The sequence below is a fragment of the Amphiura filiformis genome, chromosome 11, assembly GCF_039555335.1.
Source record: "Amphiura filiformis chromosome 11, Afil_fr2py, whole genome shotgun sequence".
Lineage (NCBI taxonomy): Eukaryota > Metazoa > Echinodermata > Ophiuroidea > Amphilepidida > Amphiuridae > Amphiura > Amphiura filiformis.
Genome location: NC_092638.1, coordinates 27,213,127 through 27,239,158, shown reverse-complemented (window position 1 = coordinate 27,239,158; position 26,032 = coordinate 27,213,127). Strand labels below are relative to the sequence as shown.

General features: G+C 35.7%; 1 protein-coding gene across 1 annotated transcript; it reads right to left on the bottom strand.

Moving 5' to 3' along the window:
- Nucleotides 1-1,404: 1,404 nt before the first annotated feature.
- Nucleotides 1,405-21,362, bottom strand: LOC140163973 (arginine-binding periplasmic protein-like). Its single transcript, XM_072187263.1, has 9 exons — nucleotides 21,239-21,362; nucleotides 17,537-17,798; nucleotides 14,451-14,538; nucleotides 11,821-11,873; nucleotides 9,973-10,098; nucleotides 6,996-7,195; nucleotides 5,305-5,382; nucleotides 4,277-4,487; nucleotides 1,405-2,590 (listed from the first exon to the last, which is right to left on the bottom strand). Exons 2-9 carry the CDS (start codon nucleotides 17,715-17,717, stop codon nucleotides 2,544-2,546), a joined length of 984 nt encoding a protein of 327 aa, XP_072043364.1. The 5' UTR covers nucleotides 17,718-17,798; nucleotides 21,239-21,362; the 3' UTR covers nucleotides 1,405-2,543.
- Nucleotides 21,363-26,032: the final 4,670 nt, after the last annotated feature.

Sequence of the window (26,032 nt, the reverse complement as noted above, 5' to 3'; positions counted from 1 at the left end):
TAAAATTTGTATTGTATTGTGATTTTCAAAAAATGAAAATTATTTGATATCAGAAAGACATGCTTCGTATTCAGAATGTAATTCGATAGGTCTGAGGTGCTCTCATGTCCTACAAAAAATACTGTCGAAACGCAATAAACGCTCATTTTAGATCCCTTAAGCTAAAAAAGAAATAATGCTATGTCTCAAAGCCCATGGAAGTTTTAAAAATGAATGCGGAATGAGTTTTTTTAAAGATTTTTTTTGTTTCGATTAAAAAAATTGAATTAAAGGTAGGTGATCAGATTTTTTCGTATTGTGTTTTGTACCTCATATTGAGGCCTGTTCAAAAACGAATGCGGAATGAGTTTTTTTTTAAAGTTTTTTTTTGTTTAGACACAAAAAAATGAATTAAAGGAAGGTGATCAGATTTTTTCGTAATGTGTTTTGTACCTCACATTGAAGCCTGTTCAAAAACGAATGCGGAATGAGTTTTTTAAAAGACTTTTTCTTGTTTAGATTAAAAAAATTGAATTAAAGGTGGGTGATCAGATTTTTTCGTATTGTGTTTTGTACCTCACATTGAAGCCTGTTCAAAAACGAATGCGGAATGAGGTTTTTTTAAAGTCTTTTTTTTTGTTTGGATTAAAAAAAAATGAATTAAAGGAAGGTGATCAGATTTTTTCGTATTGTGTTTTGTACCTCACATTGAGGCCTGTACCAAAATAATCCAATTCCCAAGTTTTGCTGTAAATTGCGCCAGTGGTTTTGATTTTTCACAACATGCAACAGCCCATAGAACGGTTGGGGATGGCTATCACTTTTTCTATAATACGGAATTATATTTTGGGCCTAAAATTCACTGGAATTATGAGAAATATATGAGCTTTCTTCTGATGCCAAAATCTCCATTTTGATAGAAAAAGTGGGGGAAGATGCTGTGGGTCAGGACACCCATCTGTAAGATGTAATTTTCTGGTGATTACAAAAATTGCAAATTTCTCTTCAGTTTAATAATATAAAAATATAAAAATTCAAATCTTTTCTCAATCTGTTGCAAAATGTCTGTAAAGATGATCTAATCATACCCGATTTGTTTTTCATCAACAATATAGATAATAAAATACTTTATAAATTTTATTTAAAATAATGAAAAAATGAAAGTGGAAAAATAATAATAAGGGACCGTTCACAAACACTTGTAAGGGGGGGCTGATGCAAAAGGGGGGCCTGAAAATTTTGACCCTCCTAAGGGGGGGCTGAAAAAAATGACCACATATTTTCCTGGAAAAATTAAGTTTATATGCTTTTCTATGGGATTGACCCATAATTTTCATGTCAAAAAAGGGGGCCTGAAATTTTTGAGGTCTGTACAGGGGGGGCCGAACATTTTTCGTGATTTTTTTTTTGAATCAGGCACCCCCTTACAAGTGTTTGTGAACGGTCCCTAAATGAAAAAGCTGCCTCATTACGTTGCCGAAAATACGAGGATCGGTCAGTATGTAATAAAAGTTGACTTGTGACGCCATATATGGATTGTTTTCATGGAATTTCTCAATGATCACATAAACACTGTACCTTTGTCTTTCAAACAACACATGTATAAATTATATCACACACATGATTACGTAACAGTATTCGGATAAAATCAATGGTCTAGAGTCACTGGCTGGAAATAGTCGTTTTTGTTAAGGCAAATAAGAGGCTGAAATGGGGTATTGTTGTATATTTTATATTTTATCGGGAACTAAAGTATGGTGAATCCTGCCATGGTAATAGAACTCAAACTTCAAGTTCATTAAACCATTGGGCTGTAAAGATTTCAGTTTATTTAAAATGCGTGGTCAAAATATGTTTCATTTTTGACAAAAACAAGGCTTTTCTTTCTATAAACATTTTGATATTGCCAACAATAACAAACGTGGAAATTTAAGTTCTGTTGACTAATCCCCAAACATTAAAGCTTCCATAGCATTTTGTAATATTTTAGGCCCTATTCACATGGAATTGTGCAAATTTTGTGCATTTCCAGCATGTTGTATCGGTCATCCCAGCTATGCATGCGCAGATTCTTGATTTGCACCAGTTATCATCGTACTGAGTACCAGCTCTCACACCTGACCAGTCATTATATTTCAATCTGTTTCATTTTGGAGATTAAATTCAGGACCTAGTGTTTATTCCTGCCCAAAACTAGCCATATGCACTTTGTACTTTTGCTGGTCTCGGACATTTTAAACACGTGTCTTTGCTGTAATTTAAAAGGCCCGCCTTTTTGCGTGATTTGGCAGTGTCCCTAGTCTATTGATTGTATGCTAATGCTATTACGTAATCAAGTATATGGTATCATTTACCAGAGAAGATGAGAATCTATGCATTTACACATAGGCCTATGTGGTTTGAAAGACAAAGGTACAGTCTTTATGTGATCATAAAGAAATTCCATCCAAATATTCAATGGGGTAAAAGGTCAACTCTTGTTACATACTGACCCACCCTCGTATGATACGGGAAACCAAGAATCGACTTTCATTAGCCTTATGTCTCAGCTCATATGTTGACCTTTACAGACCAATACAGAAGTCTATCGGATCATATCCGGGTCGGTGACCTATAAACAGATTTAATAGATAAATAAAAAAGATAATAATTTATTAATTTTAAAGGTGTATACGCTGGAGAATTTACGTAATAATCGGATTAACTACCATAGCAATAGGTGAAAACAATTTTGAATATTCCGCGCTGCACTGCAGCAGGTTGCACTCATCACTTGTCTTCAATCATAATGTATAATAGATTGAATACAATACCGCTCTTTTCAAAGAGACTAATCTTACAGGTGCATGTGATTAGCATTTCTTTGATGTTCAATGCATCGGTACCGCATGAACGTTGCAGTGCGGGGCGATATAGCCAAAATTGTATTCACCTATTGCTATGGTAGTTAATCCGATTAACTACGTCACTTCTACGGCGTATACGCTGGCGAAGTTACGTAATAATCGGATTAACTACCATAGCAATAGGTGAAAACAATTTTTGAATACACCACGCTGCACTGATACGTTCACGCGGTACCTCTGCATTGAACCATATCATGCTGATCACTCGCACCTGTAAGTAGTACCTTTGGAAAGACCAGTATTGTATTCAATCTATGATTGCAGACATGCACAGGTGATGAGTGTAAACCTGCTTGTAGTGCAGCGCGATATGTTCAAAACTGTTTTCACCTATTGCTATGGTAATTAATCCGATTAATTACGTAACTTCGCCAGCGTATAATAGTCCGTTATGATATCCTTTTCAGTGCGCCCAACAAAACACACATCAAAGTATTAGGTACAAGGTATCGTGTCAGATTTGGAACCGTTTTCTTTAATCATAAATATAATTTGTACTTGCACAAGTAGCATTCGATGCGAATTTTGTTACACAATTCGATGCGGTTTTTTTTTATGAGCATTTAAGTGCCTTAATTGGGGGTACTACACCCTGCCCAATTTTGTGCCTATTTTTGCATTTTTCTCAAAAATTATAGCGCATTGGTGACAAGTAAGATATTATAGGGGCAAGGACTACAACTACTGCACTGAAAATTTTATTTCAGCACAGACAACAGTTGCGGAATTACAGTCAAAAATGAAGGAAAACCAATATTTCATCAATAAATGAATAACTACTATTTGCCTTGAGTTGCCGAATCCACCCCCTTTTAAAGCTTTTTTATACGGTGTATGCTTTGTTAAAGCCATATTTATAACATTTCTTTAAAAATAGATTAGTATTCATTTTCAATAAAATGTTAGCATTTACTGTCAGATATGTCCCTTTAATTTTGAGCCGAACAAGTGAGGTAATGCAAAGAATGCATGTTACTCCAGCTGTTGTAATATGGTACGATCTTCTGGCGTGTGTGTGTGTCCCGCACGCCGTGTACGTAGGGGTGTGTTGACATCGCATACGCGTTCGACTAATATTTCTATTGTAATAATAAAACGACGATTCCGGCGGTTTATTCAAAATCTCGGATTTTGAGAAAACTATATATACAGCACCTAAAGTCTTGATTTTTGCCGAGCATCTTTGTTTACTAAAGTACTTTACAATCGTGTAAAAAAACCTGAATTAAAATTTTTTTGAGGGCGTTCTCCTTAGCAAATGTTATCAAAATTATGGCTTTAACAAATCATAGATATTTAAGCGTAAGCGCACTCAGAGGCGAAGGAGCGTTACGATTTCAATGTAACAAATTGACGAGACAGCCCTCCCCAAAACAAGCATACACACTTACCATGCGTAATTCTGACATCATCACAAATCTCATGGTATTCCTTGCTTGCCATCAGTTTTTCCAGAGCTGGCGCCCACCATTCATGAAGTTTGGAGTCTTTGCGAGTCATCATATTGAAGCCATCTACTTGACATGCTTGAAAATTGTTTGTAACCTCATCAACAGGGTCTTTACCTCGGATCCAATTGGCATCCGAGAACATAGCATCAATCTGAAGCGAAGTAAAATGGCCTTTAGTAGGTAGAGACAGGAATAATGGACAATGGGATGGGCATATGAAATGACGTAACCAAACCGGAAGGTGTAGCCTAGGTTTAGACAGAGGCCATTTTGTTTCCTACATGATGCCGGGACATGATGTTATTCACGTGTCATTGTACTTGTACACAAATATATAAGTTAACAGGTTTACTTTTTTTACAGGTTTACAAAATATATATTTTGAGCATACAATATATTTTGTAGTAAATCGATCAAATGACAGAGATTGTTCAGGTATTATGCTTCATAGAATTAAACCGTCTGACCAGCTAGTAATCTCCTCCGTCGTCAGTGTGATTCCAGTCACTCTATATAACCGTTTTGCGCAGGTGGAGGAGACTAAAACTGCATTAACGAACACGCATGCGTTAAAAATGATATTGCCTACGTCGATCAATAGCGTGACGTAGTTCCCGACATTGCCCCTATGAACCAAATGCCGAAGGCATCGTCTACTATCAAGCTTCAGAAAATTACGATCTCAAAAAGTAAGTCCTTGTTTGCCACTTAAAAGAATATCTTTTTATAAAAATAGGACGAAACATTTAGTGATTCCAATCGATCAAGTATATAGATGTTATGAAAATAATTATAATATGTGCTCATTTTGTTTTATTCGTATGATTTAGGCTATTCTGGCGGCCATTTTAGGCGCCATCGTAAATTGAAAAGATGCGAATGAAACAAAATAGTCAAAAATTGTATTCATCTATTGCTATAGTAGTTAATCCCATTATGACGAATGTTTCCATTATAGGTCTACTTACCGTTCCATCGGCCAGCTTTGCAAAACAGTCATCAACATGACTACAATGGACAACGTTTTCAGTTGGAACAACGGCTCCCTTAAATTAGAAAGAAGTATATGATTATTTATTAGGCCAAAAAAAAACATGTTTGTTTGCAGGTTCAATAAATCAAATGCGAAATGCGTTTTTTTTTCTGTTTTTTTTTAATCCTCATTTTGTTGCCATGAATGAACAGTTATTAGACCAATGCTCCCAAAAAGTTAAAATGTTCAAGATTGTGGGAATATTTGAACATGAAATAGTCATAGTTGGTAGGCATATTGCACACTTATTGAATACCCGGGGTACTCAAGTTTGGTTTTGGTAGGGACGTGCCGCTGAGATTTTGGAAGTGGACCCATAAATATACCAATGTTTCAAGAAATTTGAAAGATATACCAAAAGTCAAAATTTTCGGCCGAATTTAACCAAAATTGTCTTAGTTTTTAAAATTTTCACAAAATTTTGGGAAAATTTTGAAAATTTTGGCTAGATTATGGAAAAATTGGGCTGTTTTCCGAAAAAATTGAGAAAATTTTGAAAAAAGGACCCATTCATATACCAAAATAGGCTTTGAAAAAGGGGTCATTGATATACCAGAAGGCCGAAAATGCTACCCATGTTTGCGGCACGTCCCCGTATGGTCATTTGTACTGAGTACCCCCCCCGGATTGAATACAACACTTCAAATGTAGATACAAAGACGAGGCGAAAATTGTAACTTTTTACACAAGATTTGCTTTGCAATTTAAAGTGAATTGGCCATTGCTCATTCTAGTGACGCTAGTATATGGACAATATAAGTGTGCTTTTTCATTTAATTACATAAAATTTGACAAATATTGTAAGGACCACTTGAGGTTTTGACTTTTGAAACCTACACCTTGGTAAAAAAAATGTGCTTGGATAGGTAGTTTTCAACAGATTTTACACATTCGCCTTGCTATAACATTGAATTGCGTTATCTGATGACCTAGTGACGAAAAGTGTTTTTAGGGGCAGTGTTAGCTTTCGTTTGATCTGAAAAAAATCTGATTGGCTGAAGGGAACACTTGAGGTTTTGACAAAACCAATCAAAGAGGCCCATTTTTCGGCTAGAAGCTCCACAGCTCTTACATATGCCCTCAACCGTGTAGTGTAATCAAAGACTGTGCGGAGACAATTCACTGCTTGCTTGAGAGCTCTTGGACGAAAATCAGGTGTATCGAGGTGGAAACTGCGCGCATGATGATTTATGCCCCGGGCGCTACCACTAGGGGATGCCAAATCGGCCTCACATAACCTCATATTTGGCCACAAAATTGCACATTTTTCGCGCCACTGGGTGTGGGGGGGCAATTTCGTTTCTTGCCCCGGGCGCTACCAACCCTCGTTACGCCACTGAGCTATCGACAGCAACGTAGCTACATTAATGGTTAATCACGTGAGCAAGAATAAAATCAAAACCAAATTGAAAAGGTCCATTGCTATCAATCATGATGATCGGATCACGCAATGACTGAAGACATTATATACAACTGTTAAACAAGTTTACTTGCTTATTAGCGCCTGCCGCCTAACGAGGGATACGGTTGTGTTGGGGAAGTAATGAGGGGGGAGGGGGAAAGGTATAGCTTAGTTGGCTATGAAAAAGACTATCCTCTTCATTAGAACTATTTTCTAATACTTACAACGACTTCATCCGCAGCATTTGCAAGACACTGTTCACTACCAGAGGTACCGTCAATGAAGCCGATTTTCTTTCCAGTTATATCTCGCCAGTTGAAGTTACCAGGATTACCCTTTAGGACGGCAAATGCCTGATACGGAGGTTTTGTATATGGATCTCCAAATGCAAAGGTACGTTGTCGTTCCGGTTTGATACGCATTGCTAAATGATAAATGAAAATAATATAGGGTCTCAAAGGCACTTAATTTAATGCCCACGTGACCAGATGGGCGCTGACATTACAGCTTCTAGATTGGAAGTCTGGAAAAGTGACCTTTGGCATAGCGGGTGGTCTTCCTGTGTATTTCAATTGAAAAAGCGGGATGCATGTCCAAATTTTCTAGCAAATTTGTCATTTTTTTGCAACTTTGTAGTATTATTGTAAGAGTTTCCGTCGATAACTTTTTTTCTATCGGTAAAAACTTCTTGAAAACATAAAATGCAGAATCCCTCAATGTGTAATTAAGTTGCCTTATACTAGGAATGTCACAGTGGCTGCTCAATTATTCTGCCACACTGTGCATGCAAGCATAATAGTAAATTGAAAAGTTGTTCAATTTTGGCACACATCCATGTCGAAAAATTAATTTCCTCATATGTGCTATCCGAATCGTTTGAATTTTTAATATATGGTGTGTGAAACCTTTCTTTGACTACCATCGGGTCTTTTAAAAATAAATTTTGCTTCGTTTAAGAGCTACTACATGTTTTTATGGATTGTTGAAGATCCCTCATAAATCAATAAATATAGACCTTTTGAAGAAAAAAAAACTACCACCATTTAGCTGAAATACTAATCTTTCTTAGCATGTAAATTATTTCCGTCGACAACGAATGGCACACTTGAGGAAAACAACGAGTTGAAAAATAATATTATCAAAGTGAATTTAGCGGGAAACCACAATAGCTCTAAGCCATTGTGCGTGTCCAAAACCACACCATTTTTGTATACACGGTATATTGGAATGTCGGTTCCTTTTACCATTTGCCTTCCCATGTTAATCCAGATAGCAAAATGTTAATTTAAAGTCTCATTGCAAATGAATTTTTATATTTACTTTTCGGATTTAGATTTGAGCAATGGTGACACATACCATGAAAAAAGAAAAAATGAAAATTCTATTCCAGACACCGTCAAAATTTCAAGCTTTGCATTTTTTGTATTATATTAAAGTAATTAACTGCAGTTTCTTTATTCAACATCATTAAGGTTCATACTTGACAAATCTATGATGAATGAAAAGACTTGCATTAAATATTGAAAAAAACCCAAATTACTCATGCCTAATTTACATAATAATATCAAGAATACATAATTCGCTGTAATTAGCTAATTTGCATAATTAATTACTTTTTGTATATTTTTTGTTATCAATTGAAAGAATTTTGTATACATATGTGTGCAATAAAAACCGCACCCTGATACCATGTACGGTTTTCTATTGGCATCAATTTTGCATATTTTTATTTTGTCTGCAGATTGGCCGAAATTGCTAAAATAGTATACGGTATTTGGTTAATTTATTATAATTATTTAATGATAGATTTTTAAATTTTGTTTTCTTTGATGAAGTCAGAAAATATATGCATTCAACCTGTGATACTTAAATTAACGCTGCTTTTTCAAGCAAGCGTCCAAATAAACCTTTTAAATCTCGAAATGTGCCAATTTTGTGACTATAGCCATTTGTGGCAGATTTTCATTCCATTTATGAGCATCCTAAAATTGACACTACATCACAATGCATTGACCGATTTCAATTCCGTTTTTTGATTTTTGATGCTTTAATAAAGCTTATTCATGTAGAAACATTAAATAACATGTTTTTGCTGCGCTTATTTTTGAGGTGATATGCCTACTTATATATTTTCAGCAATTTTGATGATATTTGTCTGAAAAATTCCTATCTCTAAGCATTGTAACACATCTACCGATCACTCGGTGGTCTTGGTATGGCGGAGCCCATAGGTCACGTGGTCATTAAATTTAGTGCCTTTTATTAAAGGCCCATTCAATGATCCCAGCGCAAGTGTAAAAAAAAAATTGTGTGTATACTGCTTAAAAGTGAAGGATATTCAAATATTCATTTGGTATTTTTGAAATGAAAAATTTGGCAAAAAAACCGAAGAAAACAGCAAAATTGAAGCCCCATTTAAATACATTTAAATACATGTAGCTAATTTATGTACATGTACTGTCAGTACAGATTCTTGTAAATGCCTTATCATTGTCTTAAATACACGGCTGACGAATCCAATTTCTACACCTCAATGGCAGCCACAGCTGGGTCCCCGCTGAGTCTATTCCACCAGAAATGTGAAATGATGCGTCCTTGGGGGGATTCTAAACTGCATTCTATCACCCATGTTACACGTAGACAAAAGAATGATGAAAGTTTACAACACAATACAATATAACATCGATTTTTAAGCGGCTTTAATCCCGGGCTTTAATCCACCCAATAAGCACAATCGCCATTGTAATTTCCGGTTATTTTGGGACACTTTGACCTCTGACATATCGGGGAAATTGCTGTAATTATTACTAATTAATTTATTATTTTAATTATTGTCATAATGCTATCATTAAAAATATTCAAATAATTAATTTATTCAATAATAATGTTTTCTGGGTTTGTTTTCATTCTTGTTAAACATTTTAGATTATATTTTTACGCACAAAAGCCATTTTTTCTGACTTTTTCCAATAGGTCAGAGGGCAAAGTGTCCCAAAACTGCAAAAACTGTCCCGCAATGCATTGCAAACTTCCAATGCCGATTGGGCTTATTGGGCTGCAAAACCAGTTTGGTGCGGACCTAGTAATATGGCAGAATGAAATCTGTCCATCACTTGGCTCGTTGGATTCGTCTATTATACGTAAAATCTCACGTCACACGTTCTTTTGGACCATTCGGCCAGTGATAAATAGTTAACTTACTACAAGCGTCAAACCAACCGGACATCAGCCCTAATCCTCCACGAGGCTCCTGCCCGAGTTGGCTGTCCCAGCAATTGCTCCAAAGGTCGAATACAAATGCACAATTCTTATTGGCTATTCTGCACCCTAGGGAAGAAATAGTAAGAACTCTACATTAGCGTGTTTTATGGGATAGATATCAACATTTTGAACCTGCCACGGGTAATAACTGAATTTCGAGAAATTTGTCAGTTATGCCATCTTGCTGTGGAGGGGCAGTATTTTAAGGGACGCACCATTAGATTCTCAGGGTGGGGTAGGAAGTTTTTCACACAAAAACACTTCACCCACTACATGAGCCAAAAAAAAAAAAACTTTCCCCACCAACACTAAAAAAAAAAAAAAAACTTTCCCCACCTAACTGTGTATAATGCATGAAATTAAAAAAACCCAACTTGCTACCCCCCCCCCGAGTATCAATGGTGCGTCCCTTAGTGTCCTCGTCTCGGCCTTTCGCAATTCCTTGGCTCCACTTATCCATCTGGGGCTGTGCAATATTTATGTGTACCCCGGGGTGAATTCTCATAATGGTCTGCCAAAAATTGCTTGCCCCTATCCATGCCAAGAAATCTTTGCCTCCCCTGTTGACGTGCCAAAAACCTTTGCCCCCAGGCGGATTTTAGGAAAAAGGTCCTGTCAGCAAAATCATGGGGGCCCAACAGTAAAGAGTTGAAATCAGGAGCGTTCCTGAACTTTTTGTCGTGAGGGGGGTGTGCAACTAAAACAATTGACCATTGAGTTTTGTTCGGCCCAATTGTATGACATATGTGTGCGCAGTGTGCGAATATTCATTCCATTTTATAGTATTTAAAGCAGTAGGGCTGATGATGCGTTCAGGATTGGACGTGAAAATTTCCCACTCAAAAAAATAGTAAGTCCAGTTGACTAGATTATAGTTTAATATTAATACTGTTTACTACCTGGATGAATGATAATCTTCACAAATGAGCAAATGAGCATTGAAATGAGCAAATGAGCAGGGAAATGAGCAAATGAGCATGGAAATGAGCAAATGAGCGGGGAAATGAGCATGGAAATGAGCAAATGAGCGGTGAAATGAGCGAGTGAGCGGTGAAATGAGTCAATGATGCGTGAAATGAATCAATGAGCATGTCAATGAGCATGTAAATGAGTAAATGATCAGGGAAATGTGTAAACGAGCTGTGAGCGGGGCGATGCTATAATATAGAACCGGATAAAACCGGATAAACCGGTTTAAACCGGTTCTCCTCTCCCCTCCCATCACCTTTCTTTCCATTACTGTTATATTATGAAATACCATAAACCTGACGTGTTAGTCCACTATGATAGGAAAATATTTATGCCGATGTCCCCATTTTCACATTGGCTAAATAGGCTGTATTTTCGCTGGAAAGGGCCGGTTCTTGTCCGCCATTTTTTCCCGCAAAAGGCAGGTTCTTCCTCCTGCGTCAACCCTTTAAAACTTCCCGATTTTCATAAAAATAGTCTCTAATTGCTAATTGTATGGTTATTGATACCAATTCAAATAAAACATAGTTTTCAACATCTAGGATGTCTCGCTACACCTTAGTGTCAAAAACTTGGAACTGTCGAACTTCCAGAATTACGACAGTGGGCGCTGTCGAAATTCTAGAATTCTGACAATTCCAAGTTTTTGACAGGCTGCGTCAGAAAACTGAACTGTGGGAATTCTAGAATTTTGACAATTCCAAGTTTTTGACAGGCTGTGTCAGAATCTTAGAATTGTCAAAATTCCAGAGTTTCCACAATTCCAAGATTCTGATGCAGCAAGCGTCCCGCAGAACGTGAACGAGAATGTATGCTTACCTGCATTCACAATATCCGGTATAAAGCCTGCCACCTGTCCAGTCTCTTCATTTCTGTACATGAAAAAGGAAACAATATAAACGTGCATAGTCAGTGATCATTTACCTTTGAGTGTATGTACCCAGCAAACACAAAACGTTTTCGATATCATTCGCAAAAGGTTATAAAAGGTTGTCAGAAAACGTTTAAATGTCGGGTTATATATAAAGGGTACATTAATGGTATAAAACATTTTCATAACACTTAAATAACATTTGTTGGTAATTTACTGCACAGCAAACACAAATGTTTTAAAGAAAACATTTCAATAACGGGTTATATAAAGGGTATAATAACGTTTTAATAACATTCCAAAAACATTTTTGAAAACTTGGTACAAATCATTCTAAACAGAATGTTATTTTAGGGTTGAAAAAATATTTTGCAAAAAATGTTTGCCCAAAATATTTACATTTAAAAAAAATTTTCACGACCTTTATATAACCCGACATTTAAATGTTATTAAAACGTTTTGTAAAAAAAAACATATAAAGAACATTTCTGTGTTTGATGGGTGCAAATGTTTTAACATAGGCCTAATGTTATTTAAGTGTTGAAAAAATATTTGACCAAAAATGTTTGCAAAAATAGTTTACAACGACATTTCGAAAACATTTAAAAAATATTGTTGTAGTGTGTTTTCATATAAAACGTTTTAAAACGATTTCATGACCTCTATATAACCCGACATTTTAATGTTATTAAAACGTTTTTACCTAAACCAAAAGCCAAAATATAACTAATTTAAAACGTTTTAAAAACGTTTTTGTGTTTCCTTGGCCCAGCAAACTCAAAAACGTTTTTAAAATGTTATAAATAAGTTATATTTTGGCTTTTGGTTTAGGTAAAACCATTTTAATAAAATGTTTTTAAATGTTATGAAAACGTTTTATACCCTTAATATACCCTATAACCCGACATTTAAACATTTTCTGACAACCTTTTATAACCTTTTGCGAATGATGTCGAAAACGTTTTGTGTTTGCTGGGTAGTTAAGCTTACGACACGGTTAAAATAGCTCATGAAATAAAGCAGCCGATTTAATTAACCAATTGAATGCCTTGTTTGAAGTCGTTGCTGGATGATGTCATGGGAAAGTGTTAGCTATAAAAGAAGTCGTTTGTTATTGGCGTGGTCATTTAATATTTCCCATAGCAACGACCTTTGTTTATCGGGTCAAGTGCTGTATGCCTATTTGGTGCGACGACACCTCAAGTGAAACGGAAATCGTGCCAGCAAGACACGAACCCCAAAGTTTCACTTAAGAGTGTCAGCCGCCGGCTGAAGAGTGTCAGCCGCCGATGTTTTATGCTCCTGAACGTCGGTTGTTTTGTCTTTTTATATCTAAATATATTATGTTAGGAACATTCTGTGCGTAGATTTTGTAAGAAAAAGGTAAAGATCGAGCTTTGGAAGGGGTTTTGTGGTCAATTTTGTCGACTTATCCGTTTGAAAGTAGGCATGCGTGCATATCATATGTGGCTGGACGCGGCGAATGAGCCGTAAACTCGGCAAACTTCATTTCGAGCTACAGGTGAAAATATATGCAAATCTCGTATTTTGGCGAAGTTGAGATTTTTGCAGATTTGCAATGTTTAAGCTTTCTTCTAAACACATACAAAGTTTTATTTTAAAGAAATAAGTGGAAATATGAAATAATCTACATTTTCTGAGGCCCATCTGATGAATGGTTATAATGCTTCCCTAACTTTGAACGCGTTTTTCTTGGTTTCGCGTTTTGATTCATGACAACCTATAACAAGCCATAACTTCGCTTCTGATTGTCATATGAAGTTCATTGAGGTGTCATTTTAATCCCTGAAACATGCTCTTTGCAAATATGTAAAAAAGTAAAAATGACCAGAGAGGGACTTTACGGCTTATTCGAGGTGTCCAGGCACATATGGCATGCAAAACTTGGGATTTGACGGGCTGGTGTTTAGGAAGAGTATACAAAGAGTTTATTGTATAAAATCGGTCGTTTTTGGTTGCACCGTTCATATTTTGCACATCTATATGCATGTACTCCCTATTCCAGAAAAATATAGAACAAATTTTTTTTGAATAAAAAAAATATCATCCTGTTTTCCTAGCTAGCAATGAAAGTCAAATTTTAATATTTAGCCAATTTTGGGAAATAAGGGCCAAAAACATGTGTTTTAAGGGTGTTTTTCGTATGCTGTGACAATCAAGCCCAAAGACTTGTACTAAGACTAATTTCAGTTTATGCATTCTAAATTTTGGAAAAAACATGTTTCATTCTTTCTTATCCAACCATTTAATTTAAGTAACACAAAAAAGTGAAAATTAGAGCAAAATTTTTTGATATACACAAGATTTTGAATGCTTAGACTTGTTCCAAGTCTGTGATTTTTGTGACTCGATTGTCAGAAAACATGCCGAAAATGCATGTCTTTGGCTCTTTTTTCAAGAAATTAGTAAAATAGTGAACTTTTTCTATCTCCAGTTAGGACTAAATGAATGATTACGATTGAGCTAAGCTTCATTTGATTAACTTGATAATATTTTTTTAATCCCAAAAAATTAGTGCTGTATTTTTCTGGAATGGGGAGAAGTTCATGATACTCACATGTATATTACATTGGACCTTGAATAAGCAGTGTGTATCAGCCATACCTTGTCGTCTTCCCTGTCACTATCCGACGTTAATCCAGTACCTGTAAATGAATATTAGAGCTAGTATTATGGAAGAACTACAGAATACCTACTGCACTCTAACCAGAGGCTATTTTAGGAGAAAAAAGTCACTGCACGTTGGCGAGCTTGCGGGCCGGAGTAGGTATTGGAGACAGAGGCGTAGGTAGGACCCCCTTCTAAATCACCAAAGGCCAAAAAGTTTGGGTTCCTCATGCTTTCTTAGTCATAAAAGTCCAACATTTTGGGAATAAAAACTGGTTACGCCCCTAAAGCAACGCTAAGCCTAATCTGCAAACAAACTTGCAAATACTTTTATTTTGTTACTTTTTGAACACAGTAAAAAAATCACATACGAAATTTTCCATGAAAACATGAGGAAAAAGGTGATGTTAAGTGCGCGCAGCGCACAATTTTTGAAATGTTACTTGAAAGTGACTATACTGTAGGTGCTATTATTTAAAGCATCCGATTGAGTTTGTGGAATTGTATAGAAATATTTTAAGCACGGATTTTTAATTCTCACTGCACGGAATTTTAATCGCACTGCACAAACGTGCCAGGAGGCACGTTAAAATAGCCCCTGATAACACATACAGTACTCTAACCCTAACTATAACCAAAACCCTAGGGAGTATTCAGAAACACTTTGGTAGGGGGAGGGAAAATATATTTCTCATGTTTAAATTTCCACCTATTTTGTCGGAATTAATTTTATAAACTATGTAAATTAATTCATACGTATCCATGTTAGTAAAGTCAATAATCCCTGGCCAAAATGTATGGTTATGAATTTTGAAACTTTAATGACTGCAATTCGTTACTAATTTAATACCTGTATGAACTTTATTCTTTAGCTATACAGAATTCACGGGTCATTTGATCAAATTATTCATGTGTATTCGCATGAATCAAGTACTCGGAAAGCTTTGAAACAATAATGTATACTTAAATCCCAGTTCTATAAATCTTTTCATGTCAACAATTTCGTATATTCTATACAAAATATTTGAATTTTACAACTCAATAGATCTTATCCGCTTAACTGTGTTGTGTTTTTGTCCTAAAACACAATGAATTTGGTTGAATCCAATTAGGTCCAAGGCATGTGTAAACAATAAATAATATGGCAAAAAATCAGTTTTGGAAAAAAATGACCAAACTCATTTTAAAAGATCGTACATTATGGCTTTAAGGTTAGCAACTATTTCAAACTGTTGCGATTTGGTAGTTCACAGCATCTTGCGAATGGTAGTAAGCTTGGGTAAAAATTGCATTGATCATTTCATAGCGAATGAGGAATTCAAATATCACATATATAGTTTGTAGGTCCTGTGGATCTTGAGTTATGTTGTAAAGAGGGCTGAAACAACAACACTTTTGTAAAACGACATACCTCATTAACAACAACAAATCAAGCAAGTCTTCAAAGTATATGATTTGTAGAATGAACTATAGGAAATCCCTGTCAATTTCGCAACTTGTGTGTTCGGTTTAATAAAAAGATCGTTCTCTTTCGCGCCCGATTAAATGATTGCATAGAATCACACTTTCTTTTTTCGCATTATGAGCAATCGATTTCCTTTAAGGGCTGGGGTATGAACGTTTGGACAGTATTTATTTTGGGACATCAGAGCACATCAGACATATCGAATTGCATTCTGAATACGAAGAATGTCATTCTGATATCAAATAATTTTGATTTTTGAAATTCGCAATTTATAACACATTTTATGGCAAATCATTAAAATTGATATTTTGATATTTAACAGTACTTGAAGTAAACTTTATAAATCTGATGATTTATACTTAAAGTGTATGTAGGTGGGATGAAAAGCCGACGATCAATTGAAAATTTTGACCTTTCGTATTGAAGATATGGATTTTTTTCCCAAAACACCAAAAAAATTAGGTCTTTTGGGAAAAAAATCCATATCTTCAATATGAAAGGTCAAAATTTTCAATTGACCGTCGGCTTTTCCTCCCTGCTACATACACTTTAAGAATATATCATTAGATTTATATAATTTACTTCGAGGACTGTTATATATCAAAAATTTGAAAAATATCAAATTTTTATAATTTGTCATAAAATTTGTATTATATTGTGATTTTCAAAAAATGAAAATTATTTGATATCAGAAAGACATGCTTCGTATTCAGAATGCAATTCGATAGGTCCGAGGTGCTCTCATGTCCCACAAAAAATACTATCGAAACGCAATAAACGCTCATTTTAGATCCCTTAAGCTCAATGAAATTAATGTATGATCAACTATTCATTATTGTGAATTCAATTTCGTTCTTACGCTTCCAAATTCACAATTACACGTCTAATTTGAAGAAATCGGCAACCAATTCTCGCTATTCACAATAAGGGCGCCGCCAGCGGTTTGCGATGTAATCGTGATGTATCATGGGAAAGGTCGACATCCAAGTCCGCGCAATACGATTATTACCATGCTATTACACAGGAACACGTGACAATATTTTTTAGTTTGTCAATATAACGGTATTACACGCAAATCGATAGAGAAAAATTAATTGTGCACATTTCAAATCACATTATTAAGTATTATTGAGTATCGATTCGCGTGTAACACCTTTATTTTGACAAACTAAAAAATATTGTCACGTGTTCCTATGTAATAGCATGGTAATATTCGTATTGCGCGGACTTGGATGTCGACCTTTTCCCATGATACATCACGATTACATCGCAAACCGCTGGCGGCGCCCTTATTGTGAATAGCGAGAATTTCACCACAGATGAAGATTGAATGTGAAATGGTGTTAATCCGGTTTTCAGTTTCATGCATTGTCAATCTAATTAGCAATAATGCATTCAATTTGAAACTATGGGCATATTGCTGATTTCACATGATTTTAAAAGCAAAATTAAAAACCCCTCCAAATCCACAAAATCTGGGACGGTGCGTTTTAATGCATCGGGAAAAATCCTTTTAGAGAGTGGTCAGTACCCCGCCGGGCTTGGTAAAAAAGACAAAAAACAATTCTTACCTACGTTAACCACGCTAGGCGATGATGATCCATTCTGCTGCGACAAACTTACGATAGCAATAACAAAGGCTGCTAAGGCAAAACATACCGCAGCTACTAATAGGACAAGATAAAGTGTGTTATCCCTCCTCGAAGATTCTTTAACCAACTCGTTGCGATCGGAGCTTCCAGATTCCATCATAACAGATTATAACCTTTCAAGTCCCCGGGTAGCAAGTAGTGTTTTAGACATACAACACTGGTCGATTGATAATAAAGTGATCTAAAAAAGAACAAGAGATTACCATATTTGTCAAGTTCTTGGTCAATTTTTATACTGTGACATAATTTTGATTGAAAGGATCAGTATAATAAGGGGCTGTACAATAATTATGAGCCCTGGTGCGGGGTAAAATGGGGAGGGGGTCAAGAAATTTTTGGCAAGCCGAGAGGGGGACGGGGCAAGCGATTTTTAGCACACATTCATGGGGTACCTGTTAAATAAAACGCTCTAAAAAGGCGTAGGAAAACAGTACGGAAACGCTTATGCAAATGCGCTCGCAACATACATCTAGAACATTTAAGGTTTGCAAATTGCGATCCCAAACATAAATTTGCCCCTGGGGGCTCATAGTTATTGAACATCCCCTAAAGTCCAAATTATTTTGCCTATCCAGTTAGGGATGTATTAAAATAAGGACAATATATTGTGTGGGTCATGGACCTTTTTTCATTATCAAAATAAATCAGAACTATATAGTGTTAGTTCTACTATATCAGATATATACTAAAATTACGCGGTTCGTAATTAAGGTGGCCCCACAACAAAGGTTTGTAAATAACAAAGTTTAATAAATATAATTAATATGCTAATATAATATGCAAGTCATTAATATACATACATATCGTTATGAATTCGGCAGAGTCGAGAATTTTTAGCAAATTGGGTTAATGCGTGCTTCTGACTACCGGTATGTTTTAGGTGCATCTTTCATTTTCACCAAAAATTAATGGAAAATATTATTCCTCGTCGACGTAGATATCGACATTTGGATTTGGACGAATCGCACCAAACGGCGATACACATAATTATTGTACATATACATGTACTTTAGCTGTACAAAGTACCAGATAGGGGCACGTTCGTGCAGTGAGATTTTAAATCCGTGCAGTGTGAATTACAATTCCGTGCTTAAGATATTTATATACCATTCAACAAATTCAATAGGGACGGCTTAATAGAGCCTTTTGTATGGCCTTTTTCAGGTAAAAATGTCAACACTTTATTGCCCCCTTTTCTTGAAAACGTTTAATTTTCATAGGGTCTGATGCATTTAGAAATAGTTTAGGAACCGCAAGTAGATCGTCTATTAATTTTGCCAACGTGCGTGGTATAGGCCAACGGTGGTGATTACGACACCGCCTGACTATTGCAATCACAAAAATGGGAGAGAGAGACAGGGTATACAATTGAACCCTATTAGTTATTGATATAAATCGGGTCTATTTGAGTACATCCTTAGGCCCATTATAGTAGAGTCCAATTATTGGATACATACTGGGCCAAAGGATGTTATGGATGGCAATGATGGGCGCGTGAAATAATTATGCAAGATTCAGCCTCCTAACGAAAGGACGCAAAAGGAAGCAAAAAAAAAAAAAAGAAAAAAAATGCGCCGCCGAAAAAAACCCACCTGACCCAAACTCCCATGCCCCCCCGAGAATCGAATGGTACGTCCCTTAATGTGAAATATCGAAAATTCCAGTATTCCTAGGCAAATAAGAAAACTAAAGCCATAAAATGGCAAATGGCCATTTGCGACTCACTTTTCTATATTTAATCTTTAATATACATACATTTTAAGACCGCTGTTAAGGTGGTTCGAAACGATATTTCTGGAAAACAGAAACTGAATTTAGAACCATTTGAATAGATTGAAACGCTAAATACACTGAGCAAAATAGTTTTTGTTTGAAGGAAATCGGACATACGGTTGTCAAGATATACATGTTTTTAGTTTCTTTGTATTTTATCACTTTTGCCAATATATAGCTATACCTATACAGAATTCTCGGGTCATTTGATCATAATGAAATTATTCATGTGTATTCGCATGAATCAAGTAATCATGGAAACCTTTGAAAAAATAATGTATACATAAAACCCAGTTTAATATATATGTCATTGTCAACAATTTGTATATTCTATAGACAATATTTAAATTGAAAAAATTTAAATGGAAAAAATGCGGTTACAACCCAAATACACTCGCGCATACAGGGCTACTTTTAACATGGCCTTTTGCATTTTAATAATAGTAGTGTTAATTTTAATTTGATTATTCTTTGGCAAAAAAGTATGTCATATTATAAGGAAAGTTTTCTGGTCATTTTAATCCAAACTAATGAGGTAACTTAAGGGATGGGGTATGAACGTTTGGACAGTATTCATTGTGGGACATTAGAGCACATCAGACATATCGAATTGCATTCTGAATACGAAGAATGTCCTTCTGATATCATATAATTTTGATTTTGGATATTCGCAATGTAATACACATTTTATGGCAAATGATTAAAAATTGATATTTTTGATATTTGTATTCGAAGTAAACTTTATAAATCTGATGATTTATACTTAAAGTGTATGTAGGTGGGATGAAAATCCGACGATCAATTGAAAATTTTGACCTTTCGTATTGAAGTTATGGATTTTTTTCCCCAAAACACCCAAAAAAATTAGGTCTTTTTGGGAAAAACATCCATATCTTCAATATGAAAGGTCAAAATTTTCAATTGATCATCGGCTTTTCCTCCCAGCTACATACACTTTAAGAATATATCATTAGATTTATAAAATTTACTTCGAGGACTTTTATATATCAAAAATGTGAAAAATATCAAATTTTAATAATTTATCATAAAATTTGTATTATATCGTGAATTTCAAAAAATGAAAATGATTTGATATCAGAAAGACATTCTTCGTATTCAGAATGCAATTCGATATGTCTGATGTGCTCTCATGTCCCACAAAAATACTGTCGAAACGCTCAAAACGCTCATTCCAGATCCCGTAATGTTGAATCTTGATGAATTCTTGAGCATGCAAGGAGTTAATAGACTGCCCAGGGCATTTTTGTCTGCCTAACCATTTTATAGACACTGATATTTTATCCTATTTTATTTTTACTTATTGTCACTTCATAAATTTTCCTCGTGTGATTATATGAAACTAATTTAAGCTGTTGTTTTTAGTGCAAAGAAGCAATTTGAAATACCAACAAAAACATATAACAATGATAGCCCGAGTCAAGAGCAAAGTAAAACTTCTACTGAACATAGTTTGGTGCAAAATTATATTATACTGAGACCTTCATGTCCAGACAAGGCACAGTGCCTATAGGGCATATTGTATGTTCACACGATGCAACCACCTGTTGTTAACTAGTCAATAATGAGTAGTAATGACATTTTGGTATGAACACACCAGTAGGAATTCTAGCTGACAGCTTTCAAAATTTGCTTTCAAAACTTTTTAAGGACGCGTCATGGATGATGATAACTATGCAAAGGTGTATCGATACCGATGCATCTGACTGCCATGATGTACATATGTGCAGTTTTAATGAATCACTGTTGCTAAACGATTCAATAATTCATATTGGCCTCATATAATGGCTAAAATATCACTCATTTTAGATAAATTAATAAAAATCTTACCTGCTTAACGACACACCCTTTTCCTCGTATGGCTGCCAATGGAATATAGCAAAATGTCATTGATTGGATTTTCCGCTCCAAAGAATATCACACACATGAACACAGTACAAACTAGATCTACTGTGGCTCACGACGAGCCACGAATATCAGGTGGTGACTTCCGATTGACCTCATTTGTGACCCGGCAGCACAAACGAGCCGTAAATTCCCTAAATTGTATTCTGAGTTACGGTGTAAAATGTGTACGAAGGTCATATTCATCGGTAACTTAAGCTGGCCCGACATCCGTCTCATTTCGATAGCCAAAACTAATCAATAATCCTATTGTTGAAGTGGATAATAAGCTTCTACCTTAGATGGCTATAGAACTTTTAATAGCTCTGGTCTTTGTTTGCTTATATTGCTAAATCCTGTTCAAGTGGTGGTTACCAGGCATTGTATTTTGTACAGGTATGCATAACCAACAATTAACAATGAGAGAACTTTCTTAAACCTCGTTGACTTGGGGATAATTTGAAATGACCGCCAATTATGACTGCTTGATATTTATTGCCAACAATGTGGAAAAAGAGACACATGTAAAAACGTAAAAAGCTATAGTTTTGTTGAAGGAGCAAAGTTTAACAAACCATAACCCCGCTTCTGGATATCGTTTGAAGTCAAATGATATACCATTTTTAAGTTTATGTTTATTTTTTAAACACGAAATAAAACAAAATTGACCGGGGGAGGAATTTACGGCTCATTCGCCGTGGACGGTCACATTTGACCTTTGACCTCGGGTAAACACGGATTGACTACCTTTGACCTCATATGACATTTACGGTTTCATACTCCTAAAGTATCAGGGACTTTTTTCTGCTAGTTACAGCTCAATCAGAGCAACTTCAAATTTGACCTTTAAACTCGGATGATGCAGTTTCATACTCCTGAAGTGCCAGGGATTGTTTTTCCCGACTTACAGGCAGATCGGAGCAACTTTAAATTTGACCTGACCTTTGACCTTAAATGACCTTTGCCGTTTTATATTCCTGAAGTGTCAGTGATTGTTTTTCCTGAGTTACAGGCCGATCGTAGCAACTTTTAATTTGACCCGACCTTTGACCTCAGATTGCGGTTTCATACTCCCCAAGTGTCAGGGATCATTTTCTCCGAGTTACAGCCCAAGCAGAGCAACTTTAAATTTGACCTGACCTTTTACCTTGGATAACCTTTGCGGTTTCATACTCCCCGAATGTCAGGGATCATTTTCCCTGAGTTACAGCTCGATCGGAGCAACTTTAGGTTTGACCTAACCTTTGACCTCACATGACCTTTGCGGTTTCATACTCCCCAAGTGTCAGTGATTATTTTCCCCGACTTACAGCCCCCAAGTATTCACCATTATTGCACCATTGATAGAAACTATATATCATTTCATATAGCCTTAGTGTGTATGTATGGATTTTCATAAATGCATCATTAGAACGAATACAATTTGGTCACCACCCGCCGCAAAAGTATTCACTATTATTGCGCCATTACTACAACTATTAGCATTTACCACACACCATTAGTGTGTATTTTCATAAATGCATCATGGGACAGCATAATTTCCAAACCTAACAACTCTTATCTCTTATTATCAAAATAGCAGCACAATATTTATTTTTAATTGGGAATTTCACAATGTTTCTTGTCACTTTCTTGGAAAAATTCAAATTGTGACTTATTTACTATAAATGTAAGTCACCGTGCCTAATGATAGCTGTTCTATCAAATTTTACACAAAGATGTTCAAAGCCAAATCAGGCTAATTTCAACATGTGACCTCATTTGACCTTAGACCTTGGGTTGACCCTTAAGCTGTGGTACAATATATATAAAGCTTGGGTCAGTGGTTCTTCTGACCAAGTTTGGTGGTCATGGCATGTAATTTAAAGGAGTAGCAGCATTTTTAAGAGTTTCACTAAATTACCCCTAATATCCGCTATATGACCTTTGACCCCATCTGTGAACAACTTATATAAAGCGTTGGTCAGCGGTTCTTATGGCCATGTTTGATATAAAATTGGATCGATTGAGCCCATATTTATTGGTCGAGCGTTGAGTTTTAAAATATTGGACGAGACGTAGTCGAGTCAAATATTTTAAATCTCATAGCGAGACCAATTGGGCGTAAAGCATCCAATTTTATCATTATTATGTGCAGGATTCTATATTTTCACACACTTGGATTCATCAAAACATAATATTTGGTTGAAATTGGGTCAAGCGCCTTGCACTAGTAGCATTTTAAAGATTTTCTCTAATGACCCCTACATGACTTTTCACCCCTAACTGTTAACAACTTAGAAGGAACTTGGGTCAGTGCTTCTTGTGGCCAAGATCGGCGCAAGTGTCTGGCACTAGTAGCATTTTAAAAGATGTTTTGACGAAAGAAATGGAAGAAGCAGAATCAGAATCAGATTTGCGTGCTCAACAATATATCAGTGTGGTATTTCATGCCACCTGATATAAAGATTTTGAAAGGTTTCGTTACCTGTTCAGGTCCAAGGTCAAAGTAAAACTGGTGATCTGTACCATTTCCAAAATAGACACTAGCCCTACAATAAGTAAAAATCTCGTATGACCCAAAAGACAGTATGTTTAAATCATTATAATTGTATTGACCTTGAACCGATTTAGTCACAATATTGATATGTTGTATAATGGAAACGCACAATATCTGATACTACTAGTAATTGAACAAGAACTAACGATTTCAGTGATTTTTGAGTGATTTATTTGTATTTGTATATTTAACTTGCCTCAGTATTTTTTTTAAGGACATACACTCTCACGAAGTAGAAAGACCAAGGCCAAAAACACATTTTTACCCAAGTTTGTGGGACCTGAGAGTACATTAGAGTCATACCAAATTGCATTCTGAATACGAGAAACATCCTCCTGATTTAGATCTTTTAGGGGAAAAAATGTGTATCTTTTAACAAAAGGTCAACATTTCCTCCCAGCTACATACACTTTAAGTGCATACTTATCAATAGATTTAAGTTTACTTATAATTATCGAGAATTCCCAAAAAATTAAAATTACTTGATATATCAGAAGGACATTCCTCGTATTTAGAATGTAATTTGGTGTGTCTGGTGTGCTCTCAAGTCCCACAAAAAAATACAGTGCAAAGGTGAGTAATCGATCCCTTAAACGATGCACAACAAAAATACACTGTGTGTATAATAGGCATACGTGTATACAACTATACATGTATTAAAGTCAACAGAAATGAAGTAGTTAATGAAAAGTACAGGATGATTGCACACATTAAGAGGCCACATGTAACAGGGGAAATTGCCCAAAGTTGGCCAAATTGTCCAAAAACGTCTGACATTTCACAACATTTTATAATGTTACATAAAATTACACCAAGCTGCCTCACATTGCCTGACCACATTGAGTCGCGATATTTGACAACTTAGTACAACCTACGCTAACTATACGTATAAACTTTTGAGCGTGGTTTCAGCAACTTCAGACAATTTTGAAAAAAAAAATGTTAAGGAACTTTGTGAATATTTGAGTAACTTGACAATTTTTGAAAACTTTTGGACAATTTCCCCTGTGATATGGGGCCTATTAAAGGAAGTCTCCGACAATCACAACATTATGCCTTATATGTACGAAAAATAATGATCAAGCACGAATCACCAGATCTAGTATATTATTATACAGTAAGCCAAAAAATTAAGGTACCAGTTGTGTTCACATCTGTATATCCTAAATGAAGACAAATATATATCGCTAATACCTGAACTCTTTAGCTCTGATTCAAGACCTTATTTGTTGAAATTGGTTGAGAATTAAAGAAACGGTGATCTAAAACATACTGAAGAGACGAAATCAAAACTTGCACTTCTGTGTTTTAATCAATGAAAGCATGGCTCTAGTTTTAAGGTGCTAATCAATAGATGCACGGCGCTAGTTCACTTGTTCGCGAACGGTTTGTGTACAAATCCCACCACGCCACTGTGTTGACTTGCGGTTAGCACAGCTGTGTGAGTGAACATGACACCACTGCTCGCACATTGCATTGACGGGCATGGTTAATTTGAATTTGGACTGATATATTTACAATAAAAACGCATTCAAAATGCTAGTCGATTTCACATTTTATGTTACCTACAGAAGGTGTGAATTATCCTTTATGCATACATCACTTTTGTTCTGAAATCGACCAAGTAATAATGACACACGCACAATTCTTAAACAACATCTTTTGCACAGTATTCAATGGGATTTGAAAAGTAAAGTGGCAGTTGAAACTCTAGTGATAACACGTTTGCAGTGCATGATGGGGCTTCCTTAAATCATCCCCTGGGATCCAGCAGGGATGCTCCCATTTTCTGCTCTTATGCATTTGGCCCATTTTGTTTTCTGCTCTCTGGTTGTTGATTGTGAATGCTTCCCTGGAGACTTCCATCACATTACGCTGTACACCTTTCATAACTTGCCTACTGGTTCATGTCCATGACTTTCTAATATTCATATCTTTTTGTGGCGCAATAACTTTTTTATCAAGTAAATGACTATAACCTTTTCTGTATATTTTTTGTTGTCATTTTTGTTCTTTGTTCCACGTTTGTCCTATGTCTTGTAGCCAACTTAGTCATCTCACTATAAATGATCATTCTACAACTGGTTTTAAGAAGATCATATCGATCATTTTAGTACAGTGATATCGGTAACTGACCTGACAGTGTATTAACGCCTTACCAGGCAGGGTATTGTCAATAAAAGTGATCAAAAGAAAGTCAT